Source organism: Mangifera indica, chromosome 13 (assembly GCF_011075055.1).
Source record: "Mangifera indica cultivar Alphonso chromosome 13, CATAS_Mindica_2.1, whole genome shotgun sequence".
In the NCBI taxonomy this organism is placed as follows: domain Eukaryota; kingdom Viridiplantae; phylum Streptophyta; class Magnoliopsida; order Sapindales; family Anacardiaceae; genus Mangifera; species Mangifera indica.
In genome coordinates, this window is record NC_058149.1 from 9,768,484 (window position 1) to 9,788,179 (window position 19,696).

At 33.2% G+C, this 19,696-nt stretch overlaps 4 protein-coding genes across 8 annotated transcripts; 1 reads left to right on the forward strand and 3 right to left on the reverse strand.

Annotated features, from left to right (window-relative positions):
* Positions 1-452: 452 nt before the first annotated feature.
* LOC123194122 (E3 ubiquitin-protein ligase RNF144A-like) lies at positions 453-3,984 on the reverse strand. Of its 2 annotated transcripts, none has more exons than XM_044607282.1 (5): positions 3,746-3,984; positions 3,291-3,413; positions 3,150-3,204; positions 2,172-2,974; positions 453-661 (listed from the first exon to the last, which is right to left on the reverse strand). In XM_044607282.1, the coding sequence occupies exons 2-5, from the start codon at positions 3,410-3,412 to the stop codon at positions 574-576; spliced, it is 1,068 nt and encodes a 355-aa protein (XP_044463217.1). In that variant the 5' UTR covers position 3,413; positions 3,746-3,984; the 3' UTR covers positions 453-573. The 2 variants fall into 2 exon arrangements, with proteins under 2 accessions (XP_044463217.1, XP_044463216.1); XM_044607281.1 differs by having other exon boundaries at positions 3,291-3,416; positions 3,746-3,983.
* Positions 3,985-5,246: 1,262 nt separating this feature from the next.
* On the reverse strand, positions 5,247-9,567 carry LOC123195279. Of its 4 annotated transcripts, none has more exons than XM_044608931.1 (5): positions 9,405-9,567; positions 7,377-8,288; positions 6,920-7,120; positions 6,545-6,752; positions 5,247-5,647 (listed from the first exon to the last, which is right to left on the reverse strand). In XM_044608931.1, the coding sequence occupies exons 2-5, from the start codon at positions 8,232-8,234 to the stop codon at positions 5,460-5,462; spliced, it is 1,455 nt and encodes a 484-aa protein (XP_044464866.1). In that variant the 5' UTR covers positions 8,235-8,288; positions 9,405-9,567; the 3' UTR covers positions 5,247-5,459. The 4 variants fall into 4 exon arrangements, with proteins under 4 accessions (XP_044464866.1, XP_044464868.1, XP_044464867.1 ...); XM_044608933.1 differs by having other exon boundaries at positions 6,545-6,740; positions 9,405-9,565; XM_044608932.1 differs by having other exon boundaries at positions 5,247-5,644; positions 9,405-9,563.
* A 1,806-nt stretch (positions 9,568-11,373) lies between these two features.
* Positions 11,374-16,444, reverse strand: LOC123194830 (suppressor of mec-8 and unc-52 protein homolog 2). The gene is made up of 11 exons (XM_044608266.1): positions 16,281-16,444; positions 16,043-16,183; positions 15,906-15,955; positions 15,405-15,519; positions 14,982-15,030; positions 14,792-14,881; positions 14,039-14,107; positions 13,816-13,939; positions 12,744-13,102; positions 12,148-12,531; positions 11,374-11,851 (listed from the first exon to the last, which is right to left on the reverse strand). Exons 1-11 carry the CDS (start codon positions 16,325-16,327, stop codon positions 11,579-11,581), a joined length of 1,701 nt encoding a protein of 566 aa, XP_044464201.1. The 5' UTR covers positions 16,328-16,444; the 3' UTR covers positions 11,374-11,578.
* A 603-nt stretch (positions 16,445-17,047) lies between these two features.
* On the forward strand, positions 17,048-19,653 carry LOC123194831 (GDSL esterase/lipase 5-like). Its single transcript, XM_044608267.1, has 5 exons — positions 17,048-17,440; positions 17,519-17,637; positions 17,726-17,956; positions 18,263-18,524; positions 19,319-19,653. The coding sequence occupies exons 1-5, from the start codon at positions 17,173-17,175 to the stop codon at positions 19,609-19,611; spliced, it is 1,173 nt and encodes a 390-aa protein (XP_044464202.1). The 5' UTR covers positions 17,048-17,172; the 3' UTR covers positions 19,612-19,653.
* Positions 19,654-19,696: the final 43 nt, after the last annotated feature.

The following is a 19,696-nucleotide window of genomic DNA, read 5'->3' on the forward strand; positions in this document are numbered from 1 at the left end:
ATATATATTTATATATATCATTATATAATTAAATATTATTTTATTTTTAATTTAAAATTATTTAATTATATGATTACACACATCAAATATATATTTATTTATATAATATGCATAATTTTATTATTTCTGAAAAATAAAATAAAATATCTCTTTTAGAAGGAATAATCAAATTGTGGTTCCAGTTAGTAGATGCCTGGATGGTGATTTTGACAATGGACTTCAGCAAGTGACAAATCCAGAAATAAAATTTATTAGAATAATATAAATAAATTTTATATTAAAATAAACATAAATATTTCATTAATAAAATATTTCTTAACTAATATGATTAGTATGGTAGAATAACATCATTATTAATAATCTTAAATACATCTTTATTTATATAAATAACTAACTCGATTCAGTTTGATTCGACTCAAATTTGTTTAATTCTAATTTAAACAAAATTCGAATAAAAAAATTCGAATCATTTTTTAAATTAAACCAAACTCGAGTTAAGAGTATTCAATTCGAGTTCCATTCAACTCAAATTGATAGCTTAAATTAATATAATATACATTATTTTATACTATATTAATTATTACACTTGGAACAATAATGGTGTAGATTAGAGAATTCATCTGAGGGAGCCCCACAGTTATAACAGAACGCAGCTCCACACCTGTGTATGATAATGGCCATTCAGAAAATAAAAAAAATAATATGGCATTTGTTGAAATAAGGGATCACATCAGAAGAGAAAATCATTTTCATTTTAAGTTTATTTGTACATAAAAGCTAGTTGAAAGAAAAAACTTGAAGATCCAACCCTAAAAATCAGCTATTCTGCTGTAAACTATTTAAAGAAATTCTCAAGCAATCAAAGAAGGCAAAAATTACACCTACTTCCCACTTCATCAAACTTAAAATTATATTTACATCCTATGGAAGATGATTATTATATCACTTAACTTTCTATATAGACATTTTGAGAAGCCAATAATCCACAGAAACATGGAATACTACAAGCAAATCTGAGATTTACCCAATTGATCAAGAAGCCTCCTGAACAAAATCTTTAATTACATTTGCTGTAAATAGCTTCAAACTAAGGGAAGAGTTAATGAGATTTTAGAAATACAACTTTTCATGGACTTCAACAACAGCCCCTAATTTCGAAAAAGAATCAGATCTATTGCCAAAATACTGTAAACACTTTTAATAACTGCATGACAGAGAATTTGATTCCAACCAAAATCACCATAGCCATCTATCTAACAGACACACCGTTCACTTCACCAAATTACCAATACATTGACTGTTTTCCACAAGAATCGATCTTCTCCAATGCCTCAACTCCAACCCAATAAAATTTCATAGTTAACTTTTCATATCCTAAAAGCAACCTTAAAAGAATTTTTTAAAAAGGTATAGATGGTGAATAGATATTAAAGTCAGTGTACCACATCTACAAAAGAAAGCTTGGTTCCATCCTTGTAACCTTCTAACCACTTTTTCAACAAGCAGCAAAAACTTGATGGTCTATAATTATCATTCAAGGAAAAGCCAAATACTTCAAACTCCAACGATTTATACCTCATGATCTATTTGCCAAAGAAGCCACTTTGCTGTCTAAAGACTGAGTCATATACAATCAAGCAACAATGCCAACTACTATATCCATCTAATTGGACCAAGCCTTGTTCAGATCATTTACAATTTCAATGATCTATCATAACCTATATCAACTTATTTCTATTAGAAGCCTAAGTCATTAAAGTTAATTTCTCTGACAGTCGTTTGTTCTACCATATTAAACCACTGAAGATATTCCTACCATATTCAATGGATATATCACCTTGGTGAACAAAGAACCAAAGCTTTCAAAGATAAAAAATTTTACCTAAGCGTAGACGTTGTTAGACAACTAAGCCCACCACAGAAATAAGACCTTCTACAGCACAGTTTAGGAAGGGGATGACAATTATATTCAAATATAGAAAGAGTTAAGAACTCAGACACTCAATCATGTTTCAAGGAAGGGATCATTTTAAAACCAGCTATGAGGTTTGCTTGAAATCCAGGGATGACAGGATTTCGAGCAGTGTATATGATCTGACACAGTAAAGGTACAACCAGTTAAGTAATACATCCACAAGAGACTATGAAAAGCACTGAAATGTAAAACTGACCTGCACTTGATATACAAGCAACCGTCTTTCTTCTCAACATAGTACCTACAATTTGGACACCTCTTCCATTTCTCATTTTGTGCTACCTTCATCAACATAATGTCTTCTTTCTCTCTCTCATCCTCATTCAACTCCTTAAACACGTCGCACTCAATCCCTGCATGCCAAGGGACCTTACACTGTGCACAAAACATTCTCCTACAACTAGGGCACTCTGATTCCACGATAAACTCCTCTCCATCATCAATCAAAAGAATTGAGCAATCTTTATAAGGACAATAAAATTTTTGATCTCCAAGAATCACAGACTCACATAAAGCAGTGCCCCACCTAGCAAATAAGTCGTGAGGAAGTATATCACGGCAATACTCAGGCTCTAAAAAACCTTGACATTCTGTTTCTAGGCAACAGATAGATGTAATGTTTTCTTCCAATTTTGCAGCCACATACTTGACCACACAGTCTGTACAGTATATATGAGAGCAACCCTGAATGCTGAATGATTCATTTGAAGCCTTGGTTTCAGTGCAAATCCCACAAACAAAAAGATCATTTTTAGAGTTTGAAGGCTGCCCACTTTCAGTCATGGAAATACTGCCACATGATCCTTTAAAACCTGGAAGCAATATTTGCTTTTGCAGTTGAATGAATGATTCTTCAAAGGTAGCAAACTTTTCACACATGGACAATACTGCCTCCTTAATGGATTTAATATCCTCCTTCATTGCCAAAATGTCCTGGCCATATTTATTTAGCTGTTCATCAGTCTTTACTGTTTCATTCTGAGGTTGCTGTGAAGGAACCTACAAATAACATGTACAATGTGCTAATGAACAAATACTTGCATTTTGAAATTAAAATGATATGATAACAAGAATAAGGAACTTCCAAAACCATCTGTGCCCCATAGCAACTTCATAAACCTTCATCTCAGTCTTCCACCAAAAATAAGTAAATAAAAAATACGCATCAACTCACTACAAGTTTCACATTTTCTTTACTAGCCATCTCCTTATGCGGCTGAGCTTTACTCCTACCCATTAATCAACATCGAAAAAACCATCAGAGTTTGAGTAAACCAAAAACAACCTTATTCAAATAAACTGTGGTGCTACTTACAATTGGTTCGTCCCAGCAAGTCCACTTAGATTTGTTGTGCCACCATTGATCAATCTCCGCCTACTGTGCACACCAACAGTATCAAACATGGGCCTTTTGCCCTTATTCTTGGAGTTGGTCATGCTACTGTACATAAAGTCAACAGTTTCATATATTTTAGCTCAAGAACATGATGAATCAATGTAAAAAATTAGTAATCACAATTAATTTAACTGAAAACGTGCATTGTTAACAAAGATGCAATCACAATAGAATCAAAAACCAATAAAATTTAGAGTCAATTTCTTTATTTGTGAAATACCCGTCTCTGTTTCCATATTTATTCAATTTTTATCTGTTTAATTTGTGCATATTGCAGAATCTTATACAACCCAAGACGATCTTTGTTTTTTTTCCATATGGGGTTGTTTACAGTCCAGTAAATCAGTCAACAAATACGATAAAGAAAATGGTACCTGGCAGTGAAATCTCTGAAGAGAAGTCAACAAGCAAAAGAGAAAGAAAGAGGAAATTAAATCGAGCTGAACTTCTGCAAAGATTTAACTCTTATGACATTGTGATAGTGTTGCTGTTGCTGTTCTAGTCGCTTACTGAATCCAAGAGCTTAAGACTTTCTAGTTTCTACGATGAAAAATAATAAATATTATTTTTTCAAACTTCTTAATATTATTCCCTAATTATCTTGTTTTTAAAAGTGATTAAATCAACCTCCGGTTTGAATAAGATAATTATGGGAAGATATTACATCTTCATATGAAAAGTTTCTACTATTCATAGCCGGCAAAAGGTTTCTTTTTTGAGCCAAAAACCTTATTCCCACTCAAGGTATTGTATAAGCACTATTTTTCTCTACAGGTTTTAAAAACTAATAATTTTATCTTATTTTAAAAACTTTTTCAGTTTTTAAAAGTAGGTCCCTAGGTTTGTTCCCTCCTTCTCCAACGACCATCTGACAATGATAGTGGCTGAGATGAGATGGTAACAAATGTCTCTTCATTGATTTTTCATCTGCATAGACAAAGAGATGTCTCTTTATAGAAAAAGATGAACAAATGTTTGTCGATATCTCATCTCACCTATCGCCATCATCGGAAAGAGAGGGAAGAAACCTCAAGATTTGGGGGGAGGGGGGAACCTACTTTTTAAAACTAAAAAAGTTTTATTTGTTAAATTTAAAAAACTCAAATACCTATAATTCTGTTAAAATTCATTGTTATAATTAAAGGTAAAAATGTTATTTAACAAAAAATATTAGAAAAATAAAAATTTATCACATTTTTTCTTTTTAGTTTAAAATTTTAACAATTTTCTCCCATCAAACGTTTAAAAAGTGACTATTCTCCTTCTTACAACTATTTTCTTTTTAATTGTCTGCATTTTTCTCCCTCTTGGTCTCGCTTGAGACGAAAATAATTTTGTCTTCATTTCCAATAAAGACAATAGAGGAGGGTGACAAGAAAGACCAAGAGTGAAAGAAAACCTCAATGATAAAAAAGGAAATGATTACTGAAAAGTAAACCTTAAAAAAAAATGTTCATTTTTCAAACTTTTAAAGAAAAATATTTATATTTTTTAATTGAAAAAAATATAATAATTTTTTAATATTTTAAATATTTTTAGATATAATATTTTTACTTTTAGTCCAAACAATATATTTTAATATAAAGATGAGATTTTAGATTTTTTCAATTTAACAGATAAAAGTTGATCATTTCAACAAACCTTGGGTAGGCAAAAGTCCCTTAGCCCTAATTTAGCGCAATAAAGACGTCAACATTGGTCTAATAATAAAGATTCTCTTAAAATTTAAAAAGCCATTGCTCCCTATTAAGTTTAAAAACACCAATTTTCACCCATCTATACAATCTTTTAACAAATTATGTTAATTTTCAGATAAAATTACTGAAAAAACCATTAAAAAAAAATCCCAAATTAAAGGACATTTTACCCTCAAAGTTTATTAAATAATTTTATAATCAAATTTATATTAATTTCAATTTTCAAACAACATAAATACATATGGACCATCATTGGTCTCTCCTTAAACTATATTTTCCCATCAATTTTAGATTTATAATTACAGATTTGATCACATATTGGGTAATGAATTAATTTCAGAATTCAGCAGACTAGTGCCACACCCAGTAAAAGTGCAGCCGAAAGCTAAAACTAACAGCCTAGACTGGAATAAAGATCTTCAAGGGCTCCATACAAAGGCTCAGCAGCTTTCGGCCTGTCCAATGTCCCGAGTAGAATGTCTGCAGTAGTCAGATAAGGATCACCATAAAACCGTAGATTCGTATCCATCCTCGTCACGACAATGTTCCCTTCAAGCGACACTCCAACAAATGCTCCTGTTAATTTTGAACAACATAAGCATCATGTGGGTCAGTAATGAAGCAGAAATACATTAGAGAAAGAAGAAATATCAGAATGATCAAGCTCATAAATCACCAAATGAATTTTGTATTACTTAACAGAATGTTCAGCAATAATTAGCCCTAAGTTGACACATACTTCTAACAACCACCAGCAAAAATGTATCTATGGTATCTATAGACATAACAGTGGCATGACATGCATCCAGAAGAATTGTAATACACACCAAGCATCCCTCATAAAATGTGATGGTAACACTAATCGAATGAATGCTCCCACCAACTACAAATACAAAAAGGGTTTTGCTAAAGTATGCAGATGGCAAAACAACGCCAGGAAATGAATCCAGCAGAATTGTCACATCAACCATGGATCCCTAATAAATTAGATTTTGTAAATATAAACATCTATCGAAAGCAATTTTTTTAATCTGCTTAGTTCTAAGATCTAATTGTGGTAAATTAATTTCATTTAACTTATACAAGAATAATCCTAATTAAGTTCATTTGACTACTATACACAAAAGTTAGATGGTTTAAAAACCCGAAAAATCTATACACAACAGTCTAATTAAAAAATAAATATGTGCAAAAGAACCCTGGTCTCTCATCATAGAATACCCAAAACACAGCTCTTCGACTAGTAAATGCTAAATGTCAGAAACTTGAAACAAATTTAAAAAGAACTTTCCAAAAATGGTGCAAATTGTAATCAATATCAGAAACTAACAACTCCAAACAAGTTTTATGGCTCACCCTCCAAAGAATGTCTGTCCTCAACTTTTACTAATACAATCATCATCAAATTTTTATATCACCCAAAGTAAAAGATAGTAATTCTACTTAACAACAAAGTTGCCAATAGGGATACAATACCTTTGCTACAACTGTAAGTATAACACATGCCAGAACCTCTGTCTCCAGCCCGAATATCTGCTTCCAGCACTCTCCCAACCGGTCCTGCTGCAGCACTGCAACCGGCACCAAGAGAAAAATGCATGCGACTACAAAATGTCTTCACAGCTTTTAAATCATGGAGCACGATTATAAAGTCCATGAGTTCACCACCAATCTGACAAATAGACTAATAAATCAATTCAAAACAGGATACATACATTTATTTTTTACACACAAAAAAAAAAAATTGAAACATATACATTTATTTTTTAACTTGCCTTGGCCATATAAATACTGATCTCAATTATAGAAACAGTACATACTCAAGGAATTCTGACCCACTAAAATATTTACCTGAGCACCCCATCCTAAACCAGCTGACATTACAGCTGATGGAGCAGACCAGGAGCCATCTGACCTTCTAGCAACAACCAAACCAGTGCCAAGTTTGTAAGAAACGAGCACACCAGCTTTAGCAACTGTTAAGATAGCAAGGCCTTTGGCTTCTTTCAGAACAGCTATAGGTATGGACCTCTCAGAATTCAATGCAGCAACCTGTCATATCAACAAATATAGGATATTATTTAGCAAAAAGATATAAGTGTAAATAGTTTTTGTACGCTGAAGCACCAAATCTTGCAACAAGAAAAAAAAAACCTGTCACAAAAAAAAAGAAAAACAGAATTCTCATGTGGAATTAAGACCTAGACCAATTACAATTAGAATTAACAAAATGAATCCATCATATCTAAGAACAGTAAGAAGACAAGACCATAGTAATATACAATTCAATGAAAACCAGAAACTTCACCTGGCAGTAGCTTCTTAATGCATTAGAAGCTTTGTATATCTCATATTCCATAGACAAACCAACTGGAAGATTAAGCCATCCCCTTGCACACGTCCAATCCGTCACATCATGTTTTGCCGCTTGCACAGCATTGCTGATAGAGTTAATAAGAATTCCTTGCAAAGGATCAAGTCTATCATAGCAGGCATCACAAACCCTCTGAGGATTTCGTTCCCTAAACTTCACAGGTAACAAACACCTGCCCTTGGTGCATGCTCTACAGAATATCCCTCCACAAAACCGACAATGATGTCTACCACGTGTAAGTGCAGTAAATGGAGCAGTGCACTGCATGCAAACGGTAGTGGAACTATCAGGAAGCCACTCCGGTGGATCAGCTTCCAAAACCTCTTTGTAAGCAGTACATTTAATTCCATCAGGCTCAAGAAGTGGTGGTGCACTTGGTATGTACACCGAGGAGTGCAAGTCTGTATCACCATTCTTCCCAGATCCAAGAAATGAAACATTTGAAGTGGGCTCTTCCTGAGTTGTGGAAACACTTGGAGCTTTGTTTTGCCCAGTTATGATTGCAAATATCCCATTCAGCACATTTTTCAAGTTTACCTCAGGAGGCATATTATTACTTTGCATGGCATAACATTGATCCTCACCTGAATCATATCCTTCATCAATGAAGTCTTCAGATTGACGTGGAAACTGGTATGTATAATCTTGTTTGGTGAATTTTTTGTCTTTTAGGTAGGTTTTCTTGTCTTCCAACACATCCCATACAGGTTCCCTATATGGGAACTTACTATCCTCCCTTTTTTCCATCTTAGGAAGGGAAGAATATACAACTCTATCATCATTTATCGCCATGCAGCAGACCACATGCAATCAAATGATTAATGATCAAACGCCACACAAGTTTCACTGCAAATTGAAAGAGGTACCATATCAGCTGCTCAGAAAAACTATGTAGCACGGAAACGAAAACGGAGAAACGTGGAAACGCAGAAACAGAAACGTAGAAATGTATTTTTTAAAAAATATAAGAAACGGAAACGTGAAGAAACTTATAAATATGAAAAATATAAGGATTTTTTTATAAATACCAAATTTTTTATAACAAAAACATATAAACTTAGATAATATAGAAATAATTAATAAACAAAATGAAGAGAAAAAATACTATAAAATAGAATCATAAAACCTATTGTAAATTATTCTTGAGCAAACACATGTAGATATTTAAGAAAAAAATAACAATACACATTAATCTATATAATATGCTAAGTAGGAGATGAGTAACACATCGAAGAATGGAGAGGAGATGAATTCAATATGAGATTTAAAGACATTTCTAGTTTGAAAATACAAAAGATGCGTGTTCAATCGATTCCATTATTTTTCTTTTAAAAGAAATGCATTTCAAAATTTTTCAAAAATTTTAAAATGACCCGAAACGTTTCCTACAAGTTTCAGAGAGTTTCAGAAACAGAAACATTTCTGAAACGTGGAAACGCACCCCATTGTGAGTTTCCATGCTACTTTGCAGAAAAATTCCAGCAACAAAATACATTAGTTGAAATTTATAGAAAACACAATAAAACGAATCACATACAACACAGCATGAAACATAAACATTCAGGGAGAAAAAGGCATCCCGAATATGCAATTTCAGTGTGTATAAAAAAAAAAAAAAACTGCAGTTAGTCACATTAAGCATCTGCAAGAATTAAATTTTCATTTATTTCATTCACAAAGTTTGTAGCAATATTATTTACACAAGACAGGGAATGAAAGAACATAAACTTATAATTAAAATTCGTGGTTTATAATCGCATAAAATGCAATTCTCATAAAAGTGCGAGTGATTTTCAATCAGAAAAGATATAGAGGAGATAATTATGTTAATCTGAAGTAAAAATTGCTTCCAATTAAAGCTTCTAGATGTTACCCTCGTCTAGGATTCTCAACCAAAATTTCAGATTTAATAAAAAAAATCACAAGTAATAATTGAGGATATAAGGATGATCATATACTAACCTTTCCGTCTATTTGGCGTTGGAATTCGAGCTTCGATTTTGAGTCTTCAATTGTACGAAAGAAGAGACAACAAAGAAGAGGTAGCAGAACAGAGAGAAAGATACAAGGAAAATTTAATCCTCAGTCGCACGGAACTCTTTCAATTTTAAAAGATAATGGAAATACAGCCGCCTGTGCCATTAATCCTTGAAATAAAACAAAATGAAAATTGGGCTCCGAGCTGGGATTACAGCAGGCCTGGTTCATGGGCTTACAGAGACAACACAACAAAACAGGATCTTATCATAACACATTTTTTTTAAATATAATTTATATATATAAATGATATATTATTATATAATTAAATAATTTTAAATTAAAAATATAATATAATATAATTATATGATAATATATCATTTATGTATATATAATAATACCTTTATTACAAAGGTTACACAAATTTATTAATTATCACCAAACAACACTTAAAACGATATTTAGTACTTATAGTTTAAACTATAAAATTTTTCACCCAAACTTTGATAAAATAATATTTCTCATTTTTTAAAATTGGTAAAACTATTTTTTTAATAAAAATAGTTAATTTCGACTGTAATTTTCTTATAATATATTAAGGTTATAATGATAATTTTACTTTATTTTTTAAAAAATCCTTCTCTTCTTTTTTTTTTTTTTCCTCCTCCATTCCTTTTTACTTCTCCCTCCCCTTTCATTATCTTTTTCCACCTCCATTCTCAACACATTGAAAGAAATTTTGATACCGTTTATTCAAATTATGACTTTTGTATAGTAGATAATTAGATCTCTTTTAAAAGTCAGTTAAATCTTGCAGCCCATACTAATACTGTCTATCTAAATTATAATTTTTAAGTGTATTTAACTAATTCTTTAATAATTACTTAAGTTCATTTTTAAATAGTTATGAAATTATGAAATTATTTAGTTTTATTAAACCAAAATTATAATTATTATTTGCTCAAATAATAACTTTTAGAATCTTGTATGAAATAAAGATATGATAACAATTATTAGTGATTAAGAAAGCTCGAGTAAATTTGCTACAAGTAAATGAGAATAAATATTAAGATAAATGAAGATAGGTAAGAGACAAAGATGCAACACTGAAATTTTTGCATGGTTCGGGTGATGATCTAAATGCCTACCTCCATGGCATTCTATTTGATTTTTATGCAGTACAAGAAAGATATAATAATCTCTAATAATCTATCCATATTTTCACATCTCTCTCACTCTCCTCTCATCTTCTTCTTCCTTGTATACAAATTTTGAGAGGAAAATATACCTTTGAATCCTCCCTTTTCTTCAGGCCTTTGACCCATGATTTTGAGGATGAATGACAATACTTCATTTTCTTCATGTCTTGACCCATGATTTTGAAAATGAATGACAATACTTCATTTAAGTTGAGTAATGAAGATGATGCAGTGTGAGATCCGATCTGAGACCTTCTTTGACAACCGCGAAACATCTTCTATAGATTTGAAATTATTTGCTTGCTATCAATTGGTTTTAGTATTCAACTCTTTAAAGCTTCGAACTGAAGAGTACTTGTAATTGTCCTCTATTGGTAACGTCTAGTCATACCCATAAGGTTGACTTTCGAGATTTTTTTAAATTTATTTATTAGAAATTTGGATTCATATATCAAGTATCATTTCTGCCTACTTACTACAATTTCTAATCACGAGAAGTATGGACTATATGTGGTGCAGTGGAGTCTTCATTTAATTTCTAATCAGAAAAATTCAGGAATCTGTAACCTAACCATCTTGTACAGTTCGGGCACCAATTCAACTACTGATCATGGTGGCCTCTTCATTTAATTGTTCAATCCATTCATCCATCAGCAACTCTTCAAATTAAGTATTTATCTTCCGAGGAAAAGGAAAATAAAAAATTTATTAGCATCCTTGCCCTTAAAAAAAAGAAAAAAACCCAGAAAAATTCATTGTCAAAAAATCATACAAGATTCTTCACACCTGCAAAACTATATATCAATTTAAAAGAGCAGACACACGTGCTTCCTAAATTTTTCTGTTGCTTCAGTTTTATGAACAAATGAAGACAGATTGCAGTTTATGAGAATGCTGCAAGTTCTAGGATCCATATAAAGATTTTCACAGTTACATATTAGAGTCAAACATCTGTCTAATTCATACTCGAGCCTTTTTTACAGGCTGTAAATCATCATCATGATGGCCCCCTTCACTTCCTTCTTTCTCCATCTTCTTTCTAGACAATATCTTATTAATCTTGTGCAGCTCATTGTTAAGTTTCTGGTCCTTGTTCTGTTTTCGTGTCTTCCGCCCGTCTTGCATTTTCACACCAAACTGAAAGGCAGCCTTTGGCATGGCTTCCTTCTGCTCATTGTATGTTGCCCATTCCTCTTCTGTCTCAAAGTCCCACCTATGAAGACGACCCTTCGCCTGTAGAAAAATATTTAGAAAATGTTATTATACCAATTACTTTTTTCAAGTCAAAACATTTTGAGTAAACTATTAAGAGATGATGAGTAAAAATATAAAATGTCTTTTATTCACACTAGCAGTCTCTTATGTAGCTCCTTTTAAGATATTGTAATTCTTATGGATTGAAGACTTAGAAGAGCTGCTATAAGCCTTGCTCTTTTCTTTTCCAAATGCATTTATTCCATGCCAAACCATCAACTCAAATGAAAGTAAAGACATCATGCATAAGAATTCCCTACAAAGAGAACACTTACCCTCCCTCCCATATCCATTTTTGACAAGTCATCTTCATCATCACTGTCCACAATCTCACGGTTATATTCTTGATACCCAGGATAACATTCAGAATAACTTTCGGAGATGAAGTTGGGATCCTTCTCTCGGGCATCCTTCTCTCTCAATTGTTGAAGCCTTTGATCATCTCGCTTGAACACAGAACCTAAGCCCCGATCCTTCTCTTCTTGAGTCATGAAGCGTGGATCTTGAGGCATATTCAAACCTGGTTGAATATCATAACCCTGCATGTCTGGTTGTAGGTATTGTTCAGGATAAGCCAATTGTTCAGCATATTGGTAGTCCTGCCACTCTCCCTGGTAGCCACTAGCCAAAACTTGTGCTTGCATGGCATCATATCCATTCTGAGGTTTTAAAAGAGTCAATGCAGAGAAAAAAGAAGAGGAAAAAAATCATAGCAGAAAAGACAGTCAATAATTATTACAAGGCACAACTAACGTGCAGTAGCTTCAAATTTTTATACTATTTCTTTCCCCCAGTGTTGTGATTAAAATGTCAATTACTACCAACTAGCTTACACACCTGGAATGATAAATGAATGGGAGTATCAGCTTACCATATCTTGCCAGCCTTGAGGTGCAGCAGGTGGAGCTGGACCATAAGCAGGTTCATTGAAGTAGGAAACTTTTTCCTTATTTCGAGGAGACTCTTCCATATCCTCAGAAACAGGGCTTTGGCTGATGTCCTTACCAGGAACCTCATAGTAAATACCATCGCCCACAAATATATCTTCTTCTTCTGCCCTGGCAACAGCTGGGCCTTGCTTCTCTCTTGAATCAACATGACTTTTCCTGGGAAGCGGTGGAGGCGGTGGCAAGATCTCTCTTTCAGTTCTATTATTTAGTACCCCACCATTAGGTTTTAATGGCTTATCATCTTCATCATATTCATTACCAATAACAGTTGTAGTCTTTCCTGTAGCAGAAAATTTAGACAATATTGAGAAAATCAAACTTGGGCACACAAATTATAGAAGATTGGCATACCACAGTATGTCTAAGATGAAAATAGCAATATCCCAATAATGATTACAGATTTAGATTTCTTTCTCAGTCTTAACCAGAATGCTACCAGCCAGAGTCATTAAGCTTTGCTGGATGTGCATTATCTAAAAGACTCAATATTTTTATAAGCAAAAAGTCAATTACTTTAACGCCCCTGCTACTTCAAGCACATCCCCAGTCTCTTAGGCACAACACCAAAATGACATTTTTCTTCCTCATCAAGGAATTAAATACAATGAAATGTTTTAAAATTTTATGTTTCTGATTTATAGCTTCAAGTTCTTTAAAGTAGGGCTTCAAATCGAGATCGACTCAAATCCAAAAAAACCAGCTTCAAATCGAAAAGCTAAGGCTCAAACTTGGCTTAAAAAAAAAATAATAATAACTTTGGATTCAGTCTGAACTAGCTCAAACTTGGCCTGTTCATAAAAACGAGCCCATTCCTAAGCTCCAACTTCGTTCGTTTGATCTTAGTTCAACTTCAAGCTCAATCAGCTTGGATTGAATCCAACCTACTATAGAGTAAAGCTTCTTCTATTGTGCACCAAACTATATGAAGATCCTAAATGAAATGCCCAGAAATGGTGTCAGCTACTTACGACAAAAAGCAAAGAGAACCATTACCTTTTGCATCTCTTTCCTTCTTTTTCTTCTTGAGAACCTTTCCAGATGATCCAAGGCGAAGATATGTCATGATTTTAGCAATTCGATCTAGCACAGAACCATCAACACCAACAGTGACCATTTCCTACATGGTAAATAGAAACCAAAATCAGCAAGCATTCAGCATTAGAACTAATACATCTTGAAAAAAACCCTAACAGAAAAGGGTGGAAATTTTACAGACATCTGGAACAGGACAATCAGCTTTACTCCTTTGCAAGGTAGTTGGTATATCACTAGAGTATCCACCCTCCTATATTGTGAGGAAAAAAAAAAAGACAAATTTAAGTCAGAAAACTAGCTTTACATGACTCTCAAACATAGTCAGAAAAGCAAAAACACATAACTAAGTCTAGGCTCATACTTACTACAACTCCACACGCTTAATTTGCATGCTTTTATCCAACTTACGAATAAAAATAAATAATCTTCAGAGAGTACATCCAACATTTAAAAGTTCAACCATATTTGGTCCTAGTTTACAGGGAAAATCAACACTTAAACAGGCTACATCTTCACTGGTTTTGCATATAAAAAATCTTGGTGAAACACCAAAGAAAAAGATGGCCAGTGGGATCATGCAAAATGTGGCCACCTAATCCTTGAAATAAATCAACTAACAATTGGAACACCATTTGCATTACCAAATACATTAAACTCAGCAACACACCCAAATTTAAGATCAATCAACCAGAGAAATTCTTCCAATTGTTAAAAGTTGGAATATAGCACGGTAGAAACCAACTTCAAGCAACTTCCAAAGAAAGATTACGATGATTGTTTTATGATCAAAATGATAAGATTCATATCTGAAAAGAACAAAACTGCATGAGCTGCCCAAAAAGACCACAAGTTTGTCAACGACCATAGATTCATAAAGTAGAACAGCTAAACAACTGCTATTAAACAATAAGCATGGGAGGGAGGGAGTTCTTACCATGTTAAATATAAATGACATTCGTCCTGGAAGGAACATCTCATTCGTCTTGATAACAATTTGAGGCTTGACTATAGATTGATACACTGACTAAAGAAGGCAAATAGGTCATTATTACAAAGAATTTATGCAACGTCATAGACTAAGAAACTTCTTATTTTAAAGCTAAGTTCTAAATAGAGAAATGAACCTTGGCAATTGCAGTTCGAAATGACACTTTGTTGTCTTCTTTTGAAGCTCTGCCAGTAAAATGATAAATCACAGGTAAATGAAAGAGTAGACAGAACTAAATTACAAAATTAATAGAAAAGACATATTTGATATATTTTGCCATCCCCAGTCCATTACCCCAGATATGAATAAATATCTTGACCATGATTCAACCTCCAAAGTCAAAACAGGCACTGTTAAATTGTTTTATATTATTATAAATTATAATGTTTAAACCTATACCATAATTTTAATTATCAGGGGTAATAAGGTAGAAGATGGTAACAAAAGATGAAAATTGCATCAGTCAATACATCCTTAAAGTGTAACACAATTAGACAAATGACCATCTACTCAAAACTCAAATTTGGAAGTCAAAGACACTTTATTTAAATTTAGTTACCTTGACTTTCCATCAGCATCATCTCCAGCATCGGGCTTCTTGTCAATCTCACTTCTCACTTTGTTAAGTAATGCATAATCCAACCCTTTCACCAAATGTGTGTGCTCCACATCACCTGATTGAGATACATCCAGTCATTTAAAAAAGAAAAAAATACTATGAAAATTAGCATTATAAATTTGAACAATTGCTCCATATCTTGCCCTCCACAGACAGTAATTACCAATTTTTATTTCTACATCACATTATTTCACTTGAAGCTAACTAACTTTTACATAACAAGAAATCAATGAATTTCAGTTCAGTAAGCCACCATTACATCTCGTAATGTAAAACAATGTAATGTCATTTAACAAAGAAAACAACAGTAAATGTTTGTATGATAACAATATTCTTATCACAGCGGGCCGTACGAAGGCCACTGCCATTTTGCTACCCTACATAGAACGGTATACAAATCTAGAAGCCCAAAATCAATAAAAAGGCTTAAGAAACACTAACCTCCAAGGTACTTGCTCTTCTCGATGGATAATTTGTTAGCATCAGCCGACCTACGAATTTTAAAGCACATTCATATAGTTTACAGCAAAAAAATAAATATAATTGCGTTAATTCAGTAGGGGACAACGGGGTCCAACCGAAGATCAACTGTGCCGGGAGGAGCGACAGCGTGAAACGAGCCCAATTCTGTAGGTTCATAATCAGGATTCTGATCCTCTCTTCGCTCCTTAGCTCGGTCCCGATATTTCGGTTGCTCCGGCTCCTCCGGTTTCTCCTCTCTGCACAAATTTATTTCAAATTCTTATATAAGCGAACAGAAATCTTTTATCATTTATTAAAAAATAAAGAAAATTGAAAGTTAAGAAAATCCATTACTTGCGACGGGTGATTTTCTCCTTGTAATATTTCTTAGCAGACGTCATTGGAGAGAATCTTTAGTGTTATCCCAGCTAGCTATTCTCGTTAGGGTTTAGAGAGTTACAGAGGGAGGGAGACTTCACAGGCAAAGACGAGCGACGAGAAGATTTGGAGGTAATACTGAATTCCAAAAATAGCCTCGCTACCGTGCCACGTGCGCTCACATGATGAGACAAAATAACTCGTTTATCTCTTCATATCTGCTACGAAAGGCAGCCTCCAATGATAGCTTAGAGCCCAGGACTCCAGGATTTTCGTTTACAGACGGAGCCCAACTAAGAGAATTGGGCCCAGTCCAATTTGCAGATACTCTTCATATCTGCAAATTTTTTGTGCTCAATGTTGATCCATTTCTTTTTCTTTGTATTGTCAACTATTTGTCACCCTCCAACAGTTTCCCAAACAAGCATCAAACGTTTGTATTCTTTCTTTCTTTCCTTCAGGTTTAATGGAAAGTTTTATTTTCAGCTGCTCCTTATCTTCTTTTTCTGTTTTTTTAATTGGTTGTGGCCTGATGAATTCTGCAAAAATAGAAAGCTCATGACAGTCCACCCATTCAACTGTGAATCAGTAAGACAATCAATTCCATCACTAATCCAATTTTAAAAATTTTGATATTTAAGGTAAAGTTAAATTTTTTTTATGTTAATTGGTAAAGAATGACGGAGCCATGTAGGCCTAACAAAAATCCTGGTTGGCCACTACTCAGAGTAATGGAATATTGAATGCTGAACAATACAAAGCGCGTCAAAATCGTCCCATTGCTTTTAAATAATCGCTTTCTGAGACTTCAGTACAGACAGTATATGAATAGACGATATCACCTGACATTGAAGCACTGATAAACCCAATGGCAAGGCTAGTTTTCCGCTCAGAATTCTTGAACAGATGTGTAATTCTGTTACTGTTTGTCAGTGTGAAGGCTTCATCAGGTAGTTCTCTGGAGAAGACTAGTGCCTTCTTCATCTTTGGAGACTCCACTGTAGATACTGGAAACAACAATTACATTAAAACCACCCCTGAAAACCAAGCAAATTTCAAGCCCTATGGCCAGAACGGCTTCTTTGGTGGACCAACGGGTCGCTTCTCTGACGGTCGCGTGATTGTTGATTTTATCGGTATCTCTTAAACACCTTTTGCTTGGAAGATTAACTGTAGATAATTGCTAATTTTTAATTAATCTTCCCTTTGTTCAGCGAGTTACGCAAATTTGCCATTGATTCCTCCGTTTTTAGAGCCCTCCTCTGATTATATCAATGGTGTTAACTTTGCTTCTGGTGGAGCCGGTGTACTTCCTGAAACCCATCAGGGTTTGGTATTTTCACAGAACTCAAGTTACTTTTAACTTGAATATCTACATACTTTTGAACTTTTTGTATTTATATTGGTGCTGTCACTGCAAGGTGATTGATCTTCCTACACAATTGAAGTATTTTGAGAAGGTGAAGAAGACCTTAACTGAAAACCGTGGAGAAGCAGAAGCAAAGGTACTTATATCAGAAGCTGTTTATTTCATCAGTATTGGAAGCAATGATTATATGGGTGGCTATCTGGATAACCCCAAAATGCAACAAGATTATCAACCGGAAGATTATCTTTCCATGGTCATAGGCAACTTAACAGAAGCAATCCAAGTAAGCTTTCTAGCACATGATTTTGAGATTTTTTTTTTTTTTAACGAGGGATTCTATTCAAATCAAATTGTCACATTAGGGGAATCAAGCAAATCGAATAGGGAAAACCTCAAATTGAAGACTTAAACTTGTATCATTTTATACATAAAGTTTCTGCTATTACCACTCAAGTTACCTGTGGCAATATTGAAAAAGCATTTATGTTGGGTTAAGCAAATGTAAATATGAGGCTTTTTTTTTTTTTTTTTCCGTTATATTAATGCCTTTTTCAATTTGCTTTTGTTGAATATTTTCTTATATAATCAGGTGTTGTATCAAAAAGGAGGTAGAAAATTTGGGTTTCTGGGCTTATCTCCATTAGGGTGCTTGCCAGCCTTGAGAGCTTTGAACCTCAATAAAGAAAGTGAAGGTGGTTGCTTTGAAGCAGCTTCTGCTTTAGCAGAAGCACATAACAATGCTTTAAAAGGAATCCTCACAACCCTAGAATATATTTTTAAAGACTTCAAATATTCCAACGCCAACTTCTACAACTGGCTTGAAGACAGAATGAACAACCCTGGCAACTATGGTATGTATTAATTCTTCATTGATCTCATCTTAAACGAAAATAGGTGCATTTCTGGTAACTTTTTCTATTAAAAAACATTAGATTATGACTATATTTACTGATTAGTTTGTTCTGGAACTTTTCATTCCAAGAGCAAGTGATAAATGGGAGTTTGACATTCCGGTAGGCAAAAACTTATCTGAAAGAGGAATCTGGTTCCGGGTTGTTGAATATTCTTTTTTGTAGATGTCATCCTGATTATTGACTTATTCATTATTGGCGAAAAGATGGGTAAAAAAATGAATGAATAAAATTAAGTAAATAATTTTGTGCATAAATAATGATATATTGTTATGTTATTAGATATTATTTTATCTTTAATTTTTAACTATTCAATTACATGATAATACATCGTTATTAATTAGATTTTGTTTTATTATAAAACTATGTATATATATTTTGATATACAAAATACATATATGAATAATGTATATTCATATATTAGATAATTTTTAATTAAAGATAAAATAACATTCAATCATATGATAACATATAATCTGTATATCAATTTTATGTACTGAAAATGTGTATATGTAATATCGCTCTTTATTTTATATGCAATAAAATTATAAGCACTTAAAGTATATAAATAAATACATATTTATGTGTTATTAAATAATTAAATTATTTTAAAATAAAAATAAAATAATATATATAAATATGTATATATTTATAAGTTTAAAGTCTATAGATATAAAATTACTATTTTATATGTTTGATGTAGATATATGTAAAATTTTAGAAAATCTTTTCAGGTTTTAAGGAGGGAGTAAATGCTTGTTGCGGATATGGGCCATACAGGGGAATGTTCACCTGTGGCGGCAACAAGAATATGAGTGAGTATTATTTATGTGACAGTCCTGATGATCATGTTTGGTGGGACTCTTTCCACCCAACAGAGAGAATCCACGAGCAGTTAGCAAAGGCTCTCTGGGATGGACCCTCTTCTTCTATAGGGCCATTCAATCTTCGGGATCTCTTCATCACCACCACCATTGCTGATGCTGTTGATTCTCCTCAACCTCGCTCATACCATTCTCAGTTTTAATGGTATATTGCTTTTACTGTTTATTTGACGAAGGCACCTAAATATTGGAGTGTTAGTTTATATATAAATAATAACAATATATTAT

Coding starts and splice junctions, on each gene's coding strand:
- LOC123194831 (XM_044608267.1), top strand. CDS start 17,173: ATGGCAAGGCTAGTTTTCCGCTCAGAATTCTTGAACAGATGTGTAATT. Junction 17,638..17,725: donor CTGAAACCCATCAGGGTTTG/GTATTTTCACAG, acceptor TGTCACTGCAAG/GTGATTGATCTTCCTACACA. Junction 17,957..18,262: donor ACTTAACAGAAGCAATCCAA/GTAAGCTTTCTA, acceptor TTATATAATCAG/GTGTTGTATCAAAAAGGAGG.
- LOC123194122 (XM_044607282.1), bottom strand. CDS start 3,412: ATGACCAACTCCAAGAATAAGGGCAAAAGGCCCATGTTTGATACTGTT. Junction 2,975..3,149: donor AAGAAAATGTGAAACTTGTA/GTGAGTTGATGC, acceptor TGTTATTTGTAG/GTTCCTTCACAGCAACCTCA. Junction 662..2,171: donor TGCTTGTATATCAAGTGCAG/GTCAGTTTTACA, acceptor TATCATACACAG/GTGTGGAGCTGCGTTCTGTT.
- LOC123195279 (XM_044608931.1), bottom strand. CDS start 8,234: ATGGCGATAAATGATGATAGAGTTGTATATTCTTCCCTTCCTAAGATG. Junction 7,121..7,376: donor CATTAAGAAGCTACTGCCAG/GTGAAGTTTCTG, acceptor TTGATATGACAG/GTTGCTGCATTGAATTCTGA. Junction 5,648..6,544: donor TACTTACAGTTGTAGCAAAG/GTATTGTATCCC, acceptor GTTCAAAATTAA/CAGGAGCATTTGTTGGAGTG.
- LOC123194830 (XM_044608266.1), bottom strand. CDS start 16,327: ATGACGTCTGCTAAGAAATATTACAAGGAGAAAATCACCCGTCGCAA. Junction 16,184..16,280: donor GAGAAAATCACCCGTCGCAA/GTAATGGATTTT, acceptor AAATTTGTGCAG/AGAGGAGAAACCGGAGGAGC. Junction 14,882..14,981: donor TTCGAACTGCAATTGCCAAG/GTTCATTTCTCT, acceptor TGCCTTCTTTAG/TCAGTGTATCAATCTATAGT.